Below are 16,135 nucleotides of genomic sequence, written 5' to 3' on the forward strand. Positions count from 1 at the left end.
AATTAAAAACATAAAAGTATATGACTGGACCACCTTCAAATGCTGTGAAGTCATTAAGAACAGGTAGAAAGCCTCTATGGAAAATAGTTTGGAGTTTCCTCAACTAAAAATGGATATACCATATAGTCCAGAAATTCCAGTTTTGGGTATTTATCTAAAGGAAACAGAAATACTAATATGAAAAGATATATGCACTCCTATGTTCATTGCGGCATTATTTACAGTATCAAAGATATGGAAGCAACCTAGATGTTCATTGATGGATGAATGGATAAAGATGTGGTGTGTGTAGCCCTGGCCGGTTTGGCTCAGCGGTTAGAGCGTTGGCCTGCGGTCTGGAGAGACCCGGGTTCGGTTCCCGCTAAGGGCACGTACCTTGGTTGCAGTTTGTCCTGGCCCTGGTTGGGTCGTGTGGGTGGCGACCACTCGATGTGTCCCTTTCACGTCGATGTTTCTCTCTCTCTCTCTCTCTCTCCCCCCCTCCCACGCTATCTGAACAAAATATCGAAAAAATGTCCTCGGGTGAGGATAAAAAAAAATAATAATAAAAGATGTGGTGTGTGTATATATAATGGAATATTACACAGCAATAAAAAAGAATGAAACATTGCCATTTGTGACAGCATGGATGATCTAGAAGCTATTATGCTAAGTGAAATAAATCAGGCAGAGAAAGACAAATGATTTTACTTACATGTGGAATCTGAAAACAAAACATAACAAAACCAGACTCATATAACTAATATAAGATTCTATATTAACTATACTTAAATTAAAATATACATTTTTAAAAAAGCAATACAAGAAAAGTTTGTTCAGCACTTAAAGACCAAAGAGTGAAAAAATCATAGCAGCCTTTTTCACTTGTGTCTTTATATATAAAGACCTTAAACAGAAGTCGCGTATCTTACAGAAGTAGCTCCTTTTAGTGCCAGTAGTGGTTGCTTTAGTAGTTTCAAACAGTGCTACAAATTAATAAGCCATCATCTGTCACACAAAGCCACGACTGCAAATGGGAAAGCTGCAAAATAATTTTCCGACAGTGATACAGAAGTAAACTGAAGAAGGCGGCTATACATTGAATTAAATTCTCAGTTTAATGAAGCAAGGATCTGTTATGTATGCATACTTTAGAGTACCCAAGTCTGAAGACAGAAAACATACTCTTGGATTTAAGACTTGGAAAAGTAGCATTGCTGTGATGCTTGGTTACCAGTGTCTGGTAGATGCTTGGAGCTCAAGTCAGTATTAGTTTATCACTTCTCAAACTGAGCCTTTTAAAAGAAATACTTAGTCAGCCTTAGAATTTATTACAGGTGGACTGCCCAAATCTGCCTTGATATTTTTACTTAACTCTTAACCTGTTATATAGGATTATTACAAAAATAAAACCAAAACTCCAAAATGAAAAAAACTTAACTTTTAAAATCTTATAGAGCATCAAGTCTGTCCCGCTGTACGAAAGCTGAACTGAACCAAAATTCATTTCTTTTTTCTTCTTTTTGCTTCTAAAAAAAAATCTCTGTTACAGCCTCTTGATAAAAGTATGACAGCAGCATTTATGGCTTATTATTTAAGGTGAACATTTAAAATGTTAATTGCTGTTACTGAAGGTAGGATAGCAGATATGGTTACAGAATTTTGGAAGAGATTTAACATCAGAATAGCATTGCTACCCTTGTAGATGCCTGTAGTGATACTATAAGAGTATTACATTAGATGTGGTAGGAAATTCTCCTTGATTTGACTTGTGATTCTTCAGAGAAATTTTTAAAATTCCAAACAAGTTGTTGACATAGGAAAACAGGTTGGATTTGAGGAGGTAGAAAATGAAGATGTTGAAGAGTTTCAAGGGCCCCATTCTGATTTAGCCACAGAAGACTTGAAACATGTTGCAGCCGATGGCCATGTAGATGATGATGATGGCCATGTAGATGCAAAAGGTGATGATGATGGTGATGATGATGAAGAAAACCAAGTCTTCACCATGACAATATAATACAAGTTATCAGGTCATTTAAGTATTATTGAAAACAGTCACACTAATTTGAAGATGATGGCTTTACTGCTGAATGTAATAGGCATGGCATCCAGTTCTATTTGGAACCATACAGTATGAATGGAGGAAGCTAGCAAAGCCCCATAAATTTATCTGTTTTTTTAATTCATTATTTATAGTTTCATCCAGGATAGCAGAAATAATACAATTACAATGAGCCATGCCCTTCCATAGCTGGTGTTGCAACTTTCTGTTCATTTTCAGATAGCCCTCCTTCTAACATTCACAAGCTGTGACCCTTCCAGTGCTAACACCCCCAAGAAAATGTTAGTTCATATTTGTCATGCCATATTTATTGTAGTATTTATGTATTAGCCATTGTGTGTAAAATTGCTCCCCCTTTTTTTAAGGTTCCTTGCTCTTTTTTTAATGTGTCACTGATGAAGCTTTTGATTGTTGTGCCTCTAACTGTAAAACCAGTGTTAATTGGTTTATAACTCTAGTTTTTATTTTCATGATTTTGCATAGCACAGTAATTTTTAGAAATGCGTATGTCAAGTTATAGCAGAACAAACTGTAGTCACTGAAGCAGATCTGACCTTGCTTAAAACCATGTGGATCTGTGCTGTGATTTTCCTGTTAGGACTTGCCAGAGACTTAATATAGCATCCTTATTAACCCAGATTCTTTGAGAATCATTACATCTGCTTGCTAGTCATAAAGCCCAAGTGGCAGAGCACATTGTACTGCACCCTCGACCTACATCAGAGTCTTCTCATAATCTGGATCTTATTCATAACTGACAGTCTTAAGGGCTATTCATAAACAGATTAGAGCAGCACACATTGCAATGAAGTACACCTTGCCTCCAGTATCCAGAGGCCAACCAAGTGTTGTCTTCTTTCTGTTTAAGAGTAGAATGTGCAACATACTCCGGATTGGACCGCCATAAAAATCTTGCAAGTGATGGGCCCCAGAATTGAGGGTGGTTATTTCCCACTCTGACATATATGTATCTTACTAAGGCCATGTAAAACACCATTGCTCCTGCTTATCAAGTTCATTCAGTGTGATATCATCAGTGTAGAAGAACCAAGTGATATTCTACGTACTGCGCAAAAGCAAAGTCTTTGAGTACTATGTTATGAAAGAGAGCAAGAGTTACCAAAACCCTGAAGATGGTGAAGGTGTATCTGTCACTGACTTGCCCAATTTAAAGTTGCTTCTACTTGTCCTTTCTAATTGGGACAGGGAAGAAAGCATCTGCCAGATTGATAACTGCATAATTATATTGATCTGCTCCAGAAAAAGTATCACATCTAGTATAGCACCTGCAACTGGAATCATCACCTGTTTGTTTGGAATGATTTTCCAAGACCCATCCAGCTTTTGTATAGGCCAAGGATGCACATTACATTGGGATGGGATGGTGGTGTCAGTTTCTATAGTTCCGTTAGGAATAATGGTATTGCTGGTACTGCTGCTGTAGAGGGGCAAAGCTGAGGACTTGGATTTGGTATTTCCTTAAGTAATGGCCCTTACTCCATGGGTCAAGTAATACCGGATTTCTGCCACTGCCAAATATGCCTGTTCCAATTTTGCATTCTGGAACCAAAAAAATAACTACAGGGTTAATTTATAACCCCTGGACCCACAGAGACAGATTTGAGTCCAAGCTTCAATCAGCTGGCATTTTATAAAGCTCTGGTGTAACCTCTGGACTGCATAGGTATTTTCTTTTCTTTCTTTTTTAAAATTTGTTGTTGAGAGTATTACAGATGTTCCCCACCCCCTTTTTTTTTACCCCATTGCCTCCCTCTACCCAGTTCCCACCCCACCCCAGACCTTCACCACCCTATTTTCTGTGCCCATGGGCAATGCATATATGCATGTAAGTTCTTTGCCTTATTTCTTTCCACCTCCCACCCCCTTCCTTCTCAAAATTCTGTTGCCTTCTGATTAATGACCTCAGTTTGGTACTCCAGGCCTTATGCAGCATTAGTTCTGGGTTGTTTTTTAATTTTTTTTATTGTTGAAAGTACTACAGACCCTTTTCTCCCCATTGACTCCCTTCTTTCCACTCCCACCTCCCTCCTGCCTTCCCCAGCTTAATGTCTGTGTCAGTTGGTTATGCATATATGCATATGAGTTCTTTGGTTTATCTCTTCATATTTTTCAGCCTTTAGCCTATCTATAGTCTCTGTGCTTTAGCCCAAATGGGCCACTTACTATTACAAAAACACATGCAGTTTTCTTCCTGCTCCGAACTTTCATATTTTTTTTTAGTGGTTCATGAAACTTTAATTTCAATTATAAATCTAGAGGTACTGTACATACATTGTACGTAGCATTTTATTTGTCTCTGTCTTGCGGGACCTCATCTTATTCCTGTGTTCAAGTGAAGTACACAATTTATTTTATTTTTTATTGATTAGAGAGAGAAGAAGGGGGGGGGAGAAACATTGATGAGAGAGAACATCGACTGTCTGCCTTCTGCATGCACCCAACTGGGGATCGGGCCCACAACTTGGGCATGTTCCCTGCCCAGGAATCGAACTGGCTACCTCCTGGTGCATAGGTTGATGCTCAACTACTGAGCCCCACTGGCTGGGCTCACAATTTATATTTATCTTAGGTAGTGACAGAAGAAAAATAGAATTCATCTGTTGGATAAGAAAGGAGGTAGAAGAGAAAGTACGAGACTATTTTTCTCTCTCTTGTTTGAATAGCAAGCAGTACAGTTCTAGGCACACTAGACAGATACGTGCTTTTTGATTGGCCGAAATACAAGATTTTTCTTAGGCATGAACACAAGGAATCTTTTTTACTTAAATGTGACACAGAAAGAGGAAAGAGATTGTGTGTATGAGTAACCACAATTGGAATTCCCAGATTGATGTTTAATTTTTATATTGTTTAGTTTCACATAAGGGTTTTTTTTTTTTTTAATTTATTGATTTTTAGACAGAGAGAAAAACATTGATTTGTTGTTCCACTTATTTATGCATTCATTGATTGATTCTTGTATGTGCCCTGACTGGGGATCAAACCTGCAACCTTGGCATATCAGGACAATGCTCTAACCAACTGAGCTACCTGGTTAGGGCCCACATAAGTTATATCACTTTTATGTTCTGGCTGAGTGATTTATATTTAAGCCATTCTATGAATCAACACTGAAGGAAAAGTAAACTTTTTTTTTCCTCACAGTATTTGAAATTGGAAATATGAGACCGAGCACAGATGAGATTTTTTTTTCCCCCATTAACTTGGAGAGACTTCAATATACCTAAATTATTTCAAATTAATTTGGGAAACATTCTAGTTTTGTTTTGTTTTTTCTTTTTAGCTGAGTTGTCAATTATTGGATATGCAATCAAGGTCTTTCAGAGATCTTAACCAGCAATATTTTTTTATCCTTAAAGACTTAAATGTGTTGTCAATTTTCACATGAACAAAAAGAAACATTTTTTTTTATTCTTTTGATCAAATGTGATAACTTCCAAACGAAGTCAAAATACAAATGTAATTTGTTTTTAGATTCTGGGGTTTGATCTCTTACATTGGTTCTCTTCTTTTCCTCATTAGGGAGAGGAGTCAAATGAGTCTGCAGAATCTAGCAATAATTGGGAAAAGCAGGAAAGTATTGTATTGAAATTGCAAAAGGAATTTCCCAATTTTGATAAACAGGTGAGCAGCATACAGAGATTTAATCAATGTGCACTAAATGTTTATATTACAAAATAGTGTTTGAGATAAAAAAGCTTTGGATGAGTCTTGCATTTTTCTAATTAAGTATTTTTATTAATATTATAAAATATTTTATACAGCTTGTTAATTCTTTACATTATTTATCTTTATTTGTGAACTGTAGTATCAGCATTATAACCATAACAAACATAATTGTAGTAACAATTTTGAACTTATATATAAAATGTAAATTATCTAGAAAGCAATCTATAATCCCAAGTCGGCTGTTTTAACTTTTTTAAAATATTCTTTTTCTTTAAATTTCTCATAAAGAATTTTAAAGTGTAATACTGCATTTCATTGTGTTAATATTTCGTAAGCTTTGTTCTATTTGCCAGATAGTGAAAATACTTTCAGAGTTGTTAAAGACTCATACCAAGTATGCCAGTGCTGAAAAGACCACTGTTCTTAACCACGATTGTATATAGAAGCTCATTATTTGTTTAACATTTAGAATACCTTTGTACTTGGCATTTAATTTATTTAGGTAAATGTACAGGTAGTACATATTCTTAATTCTAATAAGCTGAATGCAAAATCTTGCTTCTATACTGCTTCTTTGCATATGTTGAAACTACATGTTTTGAAGTTGACGGTTTGTAAAAGCCTAGCTGCATGTTGAAATTTAATTGAGCAAACACTTTTTGATCTCCTCTGACATTCAGAGCACTTCATAGGGAAAGTAAAAATGCAAAAAATGTCAAGTTTCTTTCCCTTTGATGACTGTTGTATATTTTTAGAGGTGAAATTATATACACAGAAAGCATTTGTAAAACAGCATAAAAACAAGTGTGAAATAATCAGATAAATTCTATTAAGTTTTCAGGTGATTTTCTTATTTTTAAAAGAGCATAAAATATTTCTGTGAGGTGCTAATTTTAGATTTTTAACAAAAACATCAATAACTTATTTATAGGAACTAAGGGATGTACTCAAGGAACATGAGTGGATGTACACAGAAGCCTTAGAATCTTTAAAAGTGTTTGCAGAAGATCAAGGTAATTATCCATTCTGTGTTATTACTAGAGAAAATATATACTTCTATTATAGTCTGTATTTTAGTATATAACAAAATAGTAAACCTATTATTATCTAGTAATTAGAGAATTGGATTATAAAAGGTGTTAGAAATGATAATGTGAAAAAAAATTTAAATGAGCAGTTCCCAAATGTTTTGGCTTATTCTTAATGACAGTGTAAAATGAAACAATAAACATCCTTTTCTGTTTGGATAACTTTCTTAGATATTTATGTCTATTGTAAACTACCATATTTTATTGAGTACAAAAGAAACATTACAGCTCTCTAAATGGATCTTAATGATTGCTGGTGTCATAATCACTGTAATGTAATGTAGATGTCCTAGTTTACACTTCCATGAGTGTCCAGAGTACCAGTATCAGAAACTTACAAAATGGGAATCACTGGCATGGAAGAAAATCCCTGTTCCCACAGTGGAACACTAACTTTAGGAACCAAATGGTATATGAGAAGCAGTGGGGAAGAATTGAATCACACGTGTTTAAAAACATTCTTAAGCAAGAATTACATATACGAGCTCTTTATAATTGGCTTTAGGTTTTTTTTGTTTTTTGAAAATGATTTCTTTTAAGAAAGGCTGTACCACAAGTGCTTTTGATGGCACAAAGAATGATATTGTGTGGAGAAAAGAACGCCACCAATATTACCAGTTCTGAGTCTGAAAATTGATTCAGAAGAGATAGATTATGAGTGTGAAGAAATTTGAGGAATACCTTATTCTGTTTATTTTGTTCTTTTTTTTTTTTTTAATATATGCACAAGAATGAGGGTGTATGATAATCAGAGTGTAGGTCTAAAAGCTTTTTGCGTAAATAAAGCAAAAACATTCTAAATAATAAAGTATCATGTAAAGATTAATTAGTACATATTTTCTTACTGGTACATTAAATAACTGTATATTCAACTACAGGCATCTTAGAAATCTGTGGAATATGATCCATTAATCAGTGATAAAGTAGTGGTGCCTTTTAATATATTTAAATATTAGAGTAATGATGAACTTAGACTAGTTGGAGATGGTAAGGGAACAATTAAGTATGGAAGGTTTTAATTTAGGATGAGCCTTGTTTTTGCTCTGCCCATCAGTTTTGGCATTGGGATGGGCTGCTAAGTAAATCTGGGACATGTTGTGGATATGCAGCTGCCATTTATATTTTCAGGACTTTTGTTAGAAAATGGGGATTTATATGTAATTCACTTTGAAAAAAGAAGTCATTACCTGTTTTTGAAACTAACTATTTTAACTTATTGTATGTAGAACTTCAGATTCTACTTTGGCATTTCTCTTTAGTGTGTATCAAGATTTAACAAATTATAGTTGAATCCTATGTTCAGAAGGAAAAAATGTTTAAATATTTTTCTTATCTCATTTGAAGTGTTATATCTTTATATTTAATTTATATCTTTGTCATTTAGTTATTTTTGTCTTTCTTTGTATACAGATATGCAATATGCTTCACAAAGTGAGTTTCCAAATGGAAAAGAAGTTTCTTCAAGAAGTCAAAATTATTCTAAAAGTGTAACTAAAGCAAAGCTAAAACAGAAATGCTCCATGAAACCACAAAATGGTTTTAACAAAAAACGTAAAAAAAATGTATTTAATCCAAAGAGAGTTATTGAAGACTCTGAATATGATTCAGGTTCTGATGCCGGTAGCTCACTAGATGAGGACTATAGTAGTGGTGAAGAAGTGATGGAGGATGGCTATAAAGGTAAAATTCTTCACTTCCTTCAAGATGCTTCAATTGCTGAACTTACTTTGATTCCTCAGTGTTCTCAGAAAAAGGCTCAGAAGATAACAGAACTCCGGCCCTTTAATAGTTGGGAAGCTCTGGTAAGGCTACATTCTTTTTTTCCCCCTGTGTGTGTGTGTGTGTTTAATTCACAGTACCGTTTATAGTCAATGTGTCTTCAGCCCAGGGAAGCATAGATGGGTGGCCTTATCCTGTGTAGAGTCAAACATTACTTTCATTGTAAGCCAATAGTATTTGAAATAGTGTCATATGACCTAATTTTGAATGAATTAAGGGGTGATTTTCCTGAAAAAACCCAAGCTGATTGGCTGGGCATACTGTCACTCATTCTTTTGCATAGAAACTTGGTTCATTTCACTGCAGAAGAAGAAATTAGAGCTTTCATTTAGAAAGGAGTTGTTTGCTAGCCTGTTCTGATCTGTTACTGCTGAGACACCATGCAGAAAGCAAGAATGTGGCAGAAATTTTACTACAACTACTTGAAGAGCAGTAGCAACGTCCAGGGGAGCTCCATGATTCAAAATGCCAGCCTAAGTGTTTTATGCTTCACTACAAAAGAAGCAATTGTTTATTTTCTTTTTCTTTTAAAAGTGACAGCTCAATTTCTAACATGTTTTTCTTGGTTAAACAACGCGGCCATTTTATGGAATGTAGCAGGCTGCAGCGTTTTTAATTGGAAAGATAGAAAAGTGTGGAAGCCTAGAATTCAAGCGTTAGGTGAAGGGAAGGCATAAGCACTGGTAAGTACATTCTGCATGATCGTTTTCTGGAATTTGATTTCCTATAAACGAGTTTTATTCAAAATACCTGTATTTTGAGTTTTACAGATGTCAACAGTCAGCAAATCTTATTCATACAGAGAAATCTAAGAACTCTGTTTTTAAATTTTTGCTTAAACTTTTGTGAGAATGTGGGATTTGTGGCATGAATTATATATAGGCCCTGCCATGTAAGCAATAGGATTATTTTTTACAGCTTTAGAAGATAAACTAACTCTTGATGGTTTATAAATGTTTAGGTAGTTTTTATTCCCTAATTTAGGAAGTTGCTTTTATGATGAATTTTATACTTGTGACAAACATATATGAGCATACGTTCCCTTGATTAGTGTCTTGAAGTGGTGTTATGGGAGGGTCCCTGAACAATGGTTGTAAAAGCATGATTTAAACATTAAAATACTTGAAAAATATAGAAACAAAATTACGAGTATTTCACAGCTTTATAAAAAGTCATTTGTTTTGCTTGAAGCCTTTTCTCATCCAGAGAACATCTGTCAAAGCAGGCCTTTTCAAAACGTGTTCAGCTTTGCCTGAGTGATTTATTTGTTAAAGTATTTGCTGAAGGGCTTTCTTGTTCTTCTTTTCTTTCTTTTTAAATTTCTTTTCATCTTTAATGGTCTCCTATGTTATTGCAGGGTCTCATTGCTCAGGCTTGTTGGGATTCTAACTTATTTAATAAGGAATGCAGTTATCTGTACTAGTGTGTTCAGTCACTGTAACCACTTGCCCAAATACCTTACAGTAACAGTAAATTAAACCAGAGTTCTATGTGCCAGATGCTTTTAAAAATATTCAGCAACTTAACATGTAGAAAGCATATTTCCTCTACTAATTAATTGGCGTAGTTTAAATTAGTCTTTGCATGAATTTGTAGATTATGTTACCTACTTAAACCTTGTCCCCTTTCTAAAAGTTGAATACAAAGACTATTTTTTGCTAGCTATACATGTAAATGTTGATTATTTTATGTAACATTTAAAAGGTAAACTTACTACTTGAGTTCAGTGAATTCAGGGCTTTGCTGTCCTGAACAAAGTAGGTAAATGAAGAAGTTTTGAAATGAATAGTTAAAATTAACAAGTCAGTGTAAATAAGCTTTAGTTTTAATAACTTAGAACTTTAAGCTTCTACTTTCAGTTACTTTGGAATTTTGAATATGACTGATTATAGAGCTATTTAATATCTTAAAATTATCAAGAAAAGGAACAAATATTTTGGTAAAAAGCTATGTAATTTACTCCTTCCCTGTTCATCAGAGGTTTGGTAATGTAATTGTAAACAACTTCAAAATGAAACAAAAGAAAAATTTCTATGAGAATTAGTTGAAATTTTAATTATGTTACTCAGTCATACTTAATGAAAATTACAACACATTATACAAGGTATGGCAAAAGTAGGTTTGCTGTAGTGAGTACGTGAAACAGTTTATTTTTTATTGTTATTTATTATTGTATTATTTTTCATACAAACAACTAAACCTACTTTTGCCCCATCCTGTATATTAAGAACAGCATGCAAAAGTCTAGTAAACTCTTAACATTACTGTTGAAATTTATTTGGTCTTATGGATTTGGAATTTGGTAATTTTTATTAATATTTCATTAAAATGCATACTAAGCCAACAAAGCAGTTACACATATGTTTTAATTATGAATTTGGTTAAAACTGAAGTCTCTATAACATAGGTTAAATGCAACCATTAGTATTTCATTGTCTTATTTTAAAAATAACTTGAATGTGAACTTATGTTAGTACTGCCTTTTAAAAAAATTTGAAAAGTTATACATCATTGTTAGGACTTTATTTTTAGAGAATTAGACTTAAAAATTTTACATGACTAAAATTTGATTATTTAACAAAATTAGTGCATTAGATGAGGTTGTTTATGTTTGTAGCTTTATACCCATTTTTTCTTAAATCAAAACTTAAATATTGTTTGTCATGTTTTCATTTTACTTATTTTTCAGCTTAATAGCAGTAAAGTATATGCTTATTATAAGAAACCACATCATTAAATCATGTAGACTTTGGAAATATAGCAAGCCAAAAATGTCATTAGTTTTAAAATATGTACTGTTAATATGGCAAAATTGGGATTTTTGTTGGTAAATTTCACATGTTTGATGTTATCCGTTCACCAGTCACTTACTGAATTTTTTATTGGCTTTGTGTAAAGTGTGATAGAGATGCTATTATGTCTGTACATTGCATCTTTTATTTTATTCATGCATAACTGATTCATGGACAGCTCAACCTGCAAACTTCATGTATGCATCTACTTCCTTAACATTTAAATCAGAATATAGTTTTCCTCCTTGATTGTTAATATGCAATCCAGGTTGAGTTCATTTTTTAGTTTATTTATGCTCTTCACAGAGCTGTTCCATCTACTAGAAACAGATCATGGGTTTTCTTTTCTTGCTTTGTTTTCCCAGTAGTAGTATAAAATCCTGTCTAAATTTGTCACTTAAAGCATTGTAATGCCTGCTGCTTTCTTCCTGATAAGAGTGTCTTCAGTAAATTTGTGTGTAAGATTACAGTATTCAGCTTTGTTTTAATTTTTATAAGTTTGATAAACATTTTTTTTATTACAAATTTTTTCTGAGTACTTTGTAGTCTGCTGCCCGGTATTGATAGCAATGAATAAGATTAGTATTCTATCCTCAAGACTGTTACTTGTTAGATGGGGAATTAACATCGACAGGTAAACAATTGTCCTGTTCCAGTAGAAATTCAAAAAATGTTTGTGCTGTAAGAGTGACACACTGTGGTAAGAGAGAGGTACTTCAGTTTATGGGTATTTTTATTTGTTTTTAATTTTTTTTTAATTTTATTTTTTGTTTCACTTTTTTTTTTTTTTTTTTTAATCCTCACCTGAGGACATTTTTCTATTTTTTGTTCAGATAGTGTGGGAGGGAGAGCAAGGAAGAGAGAGAGAGAGAGAAAAACATCGATGTGAAAGGGACACATCGAGTGGTTGCCACCTGCATGACCCAACTAGGGCTGGGAACAAACTGCAACCGAGGTATATGCCCTTAGCGGGAACCAAACCCAGGTCTCTCTGGACCCCAGGTCGACACTCTAACCACTGAGTCAAACCGGCCAGGGCTGTTTCACTTATTTTTTTATCTTTATTGTTGAATGTATTACAGATGTTCCTCATTTTTCTCCCATTGACCCCCTCCTCCCCACTCCCGCCCTCCTCCTGCCTTTTCCCACACTGTTGTCTGTGTCCATTGGTTATGCCTATATGCATATAAGTTCTTTGGTTTATTTCTTCCCACCCCCCAACCCCCTTCACTTTGAGGTTTGTCAGTCTAGCAACCAATTTGTTCTTCTTAATCCCTTCACCTTTTTCACCCATTCCCCCATCCCCCCTCCCATCTGACAACCAACAAAATGTTCTCTGTATCGATGAGAATGTTTCTGTTCTGCGTGTTCATTTTGTTTGTAGATTCAATTGTCGATAGCTATGTATTCATTGCCATTTTGTTTGTTCATATATTTTATCTTTTTCTTCAAGACCCTTCAACATTTCATATAATAACGGTTTGGTGGTGGTAAACTCCTTTAACTTTTTCTTGTCTGGGAAACTCTTTATATGACAATTGATTCTAAATGACAGCTTTGCAGGATAGAGTAATCTTGGTTGTAGGTTCTTGCTTTTCATCACTCTGAATATTTCTTGCCACTCCCTTCTGGCCTGCAAAGTTTCTTTTGAGAAATCAGCTGACAGTCTTATGGGAACTCCCTTGTAGGTAACTAACTGCTTTTGTCTTGCCGTTTTAAGATTCTCTCTGTCTTGAATATTTTGCATTTTGATGATGACGTGTCTTAGTGTGGGCCTCTTGGGGTTCATCTTGTTTGGGACTCTCTGTGTTTCCTGGACTTGTATGTCTGTTTCCTTCACCAAGTTAGGGAAGTTTTCTGCCATTATTGTTTCAAATAGGTTTTTGATTTCTTGTTCTCTCTCTTCGCCTTCTGGCACCCCCAAAATGCGAATGTTGGCACGCTTGAAGTTGTCCCAGAGGCTCCTTACACTATCCTCCTTTTTTTGGATTCTTTTTTCTTTTTGCTGTTCTGATTGGGTGTTTTTTGCTTCCTTATATTCCAAATCGATGGTTTGCTTCTTGGCTTTACCTACTCTACTATTGAATCTGTGTAAATTATTCTTTATTTCAGTTAGTGCCTCCTTCATTTCTGACTGGTCCTTTTTTATGCTCTTGAGGCCCTCACTAAGTTCGCTGAGGTTCTAAGTAAGTTCATTGAGCATCCTTATAGGCATTATTTTGAACTCAGCATCTGTTAGGTTGCTTATCTTCATTTCGCTTAGTTCTTTTCCTGGAGTTTTGTTCTGTTCTTTCATTTGGGACCTGTTTCTTTGTCTTCTCATTTTGGCTGCCTCCCTTTGTTTGTTTCTATGTATTACTTAACGAGAGGTATGGGGCTAGCTGAGACCAGATGCTGCTTGTTTGAAAGCATTTAGGAAAACCTGAAACAGGATCCAAGACAGGCCAATCCTATGGTTAAGCAGCTGGAAACAGCTTGGGTGGGGCGGAGCCTCAGGGAATCACCAGGGCGGGGCAACCAGTGTGAGCCAGGTTGCTGGAGTCCCAGATATGGCGGCTGTCTGCTGCCCCAGGGAAGGGCTCACCAAAGGAACAAAAAGGCCTCTGACAGCACGTCTTTCCTGGACAAATCCCCCTCTCCAGCCCTCGCTCCAGTGCCAAACAGCTCAGTTCTTCCCTGTATGTCTCTGGCGCCCCTCGAGCTGCCGCCCCTCGAGCTGCTGCCCCTCCAAGCTTGGAGAGAGTCCATTAAGTCCGTGCGCGGGCCCTTTAAGAGGAGCTGCCTGGGGCTCCAGCCACCTCAGCCTCCCTGAGCCTCAGTTCCCGCTGGTTTTTCCAGCCAGAAGTTATGGGGACTTCTCTTCCTGGCACTGCAACCCTGAGCAGGGCACCTGGTGTGGGACGGGGACCCCTCAGTCCTCAGGAAGGACCTTCCCAGCCGAAGTGTCCTCCTGATTTTTATCCGCCACACGTGGATGTGGGACCAGCCTGTCCGCCTCTAACCCTCCTACCAGTCTCGATGTGGCTGCTGCTTTAATTCCGTAGTTGTAGGACTTCCATTCAGCTTGATTTCAGGCGGTTTTAAATGATGGTTGTTCTGTAGTTTAGTTGTAACTTTGATGTGGTTGTGGAAGGACACGATACCCAGTTACCTGTGCCACCATCTTGACCGGAAGTCTCAGTTTATGGGTATTTTTAAAGGGAAAATGTTCTTAGAGTGATACTTGAGTTTTTTATCAAAGAGATAATTATTAGGGCCATATTGATGTTTTTTCACGTAACTGTCCAGCACATAGCAATTACTGTTTTTTTCTTCTCTCTGGAAAAATAGCTTTACCAGTTTTTTTTAAATGATTTGTTTTCCTTGTTTAAAATTTAAACAGTACTTGCAAGAACAAAGAAGAAAATAAAGTTTAGTCAAAATTTTACCAAAGATACCCACCACTTAATAACCATCTAGTTTTCATCTGTTTATACATACATTTTTATATTTAATATTATATAAATAGAGTCATATTTTCTATGTCATCAATAACTTTAAATGTACTAGCAGATCTTACATTTACAGAGTACATTGTATTTTTTAAATTTGTTTTGGTGAAGCTAAGTAATTTACAGGATAGTTAAATGCTTTTTGTCTTTAGAAAATAGTAACAGAATAGTAAGAGTGTTATACCTTTCCTTAAGCACCAACATCCCTGTTACTCCCCCCCTCCTTACACACACATATACTTAGTGAAGATATAGTGGAATTAAAGATTAGGGTTTTAAAACATATTTTGATTTTTTAAATCATTATGCATGTATTTAGATTAATAAGTTTTAAATAATGCTATAGGCTTGTACTACTCCAAATCCATATCTATCCCTTTCCCCAGCCTATTTTCCACACCACAGGTAACTTCTTTCACTTCTTTTGACTTTCATATCTCTGGGTAATATAAAAAACATAATCTTATTTTTTAGTTGTAGGCTTTATCTGTTGACATAACATTGACATCATAACATTATTGTAGAATTAGCTCTTTTCTCACTCTCTATCTTCCCTATTGCCCATTTCCTGTTTCCCAACCCTACCAATATGGTAATTTTGGTGATCATTTTTTAGTATCTACATTGTTATGACAGTGTAAATGCCTTTCAGAGCTGAGCCACGTAGTATACTAAATGCTTGCTTTATTTCCTTGCTCACCATTTTGTATAGTTATTTTCTTTTTTTCCGTTTGCTTAGATTTCTATATAGTTGTTACTTCAACTCTAAACTCCTCCCCAGATGTTTAAATGTACCTTCAGTCTTTAGATACTTAAGGTATCTTGGCATTTTTATATTCTCGAGGAAGTGTTTTTTAGAGTCTTATGAACTACTCTGAATTAGACGGGTTGTTTTATAGGCCAGCTGATCAGCTGTGGCCTTGGGATCTCATTTCCTTGACACCTTAAGGAATCCTATTGTCTGTCTTTTATTGAATCTCTTTTTTCTGAATGTCATGCATGCCTCTTCATTTATTCCCTTGGTTTTGTAAGTGCTCACCAGGAGGGTGAAGAATACAGTGGAGCAAGACGGCCTGGTTTGGGATTCTAATTTTGATATTTTCCAGTTATTTATATAACCTTAAGCAAATTCACTTCTCTATTTCTTCATCTGTAAGTGGGGTATAATTATGGTACTGGCCTTTGGGGATGTCTAAGGATTAACTAAAATAAAAGCCCATTTAATTGCCTGGCTCTTATAAAATGTTAGTT

The 16,135-nt window shown here is 35.3% G+C and overlaps 1 protein-coding gene across 5 annotated transcripts in view; it reads left to right on the top strand.

Moving 5' to 3' along the window:
• Positions 1-16,135, top strand: part of SMARCAD1 (SWI/SNF-related, matrix-associated actin-dependent regulator of chromatin, subfamily a, containing DEAD/H box 1) — a 98,904-nt gene that overhangs the window by 47,889 nt on the left and 34,880 nt on the right. For 4 of the 5 annotated variants that reach the window (XM_036263148.1, XM_036263139.1, XM_036263130.1 and 1 more), the window contains 3 exons: positions 5,588-5,689; positions 6,666-6,747; positions 8,233-8,624. In XM_036263148.1, coding sequence (XP_036119041.1) covers positions 5,588-5,689; positions 6,666-6,747; positions 8,233-8,624 — 576 coding nt within the window. Of the gene's footprint in view, positions 1-5,587; positions 5,690-6,665; positions 6,748-8,232; positions 8,625-16,135 lie in introns of those variants that run through there. The other variant, XM_036263165.1, reaches the window with a different exon arrangement.

The sequence above is a fragment of the Molossus molossus genome, unplaced genomic scaffold, assembly GCF_014108415.1.
Source record: "Molossus molossus isolate mMolMol1 unplaced genomic scaffold, mMolMol1.p scaffold_m16_p_1, whole genome shotgun sequence".
NCBI classification, from domain to species: domain Eukaryota; kingdom Metazoa; phylum Chordata; class Mammalia; order Chiroptera; family Molossidae; genus Molossus; species Molossus molossus.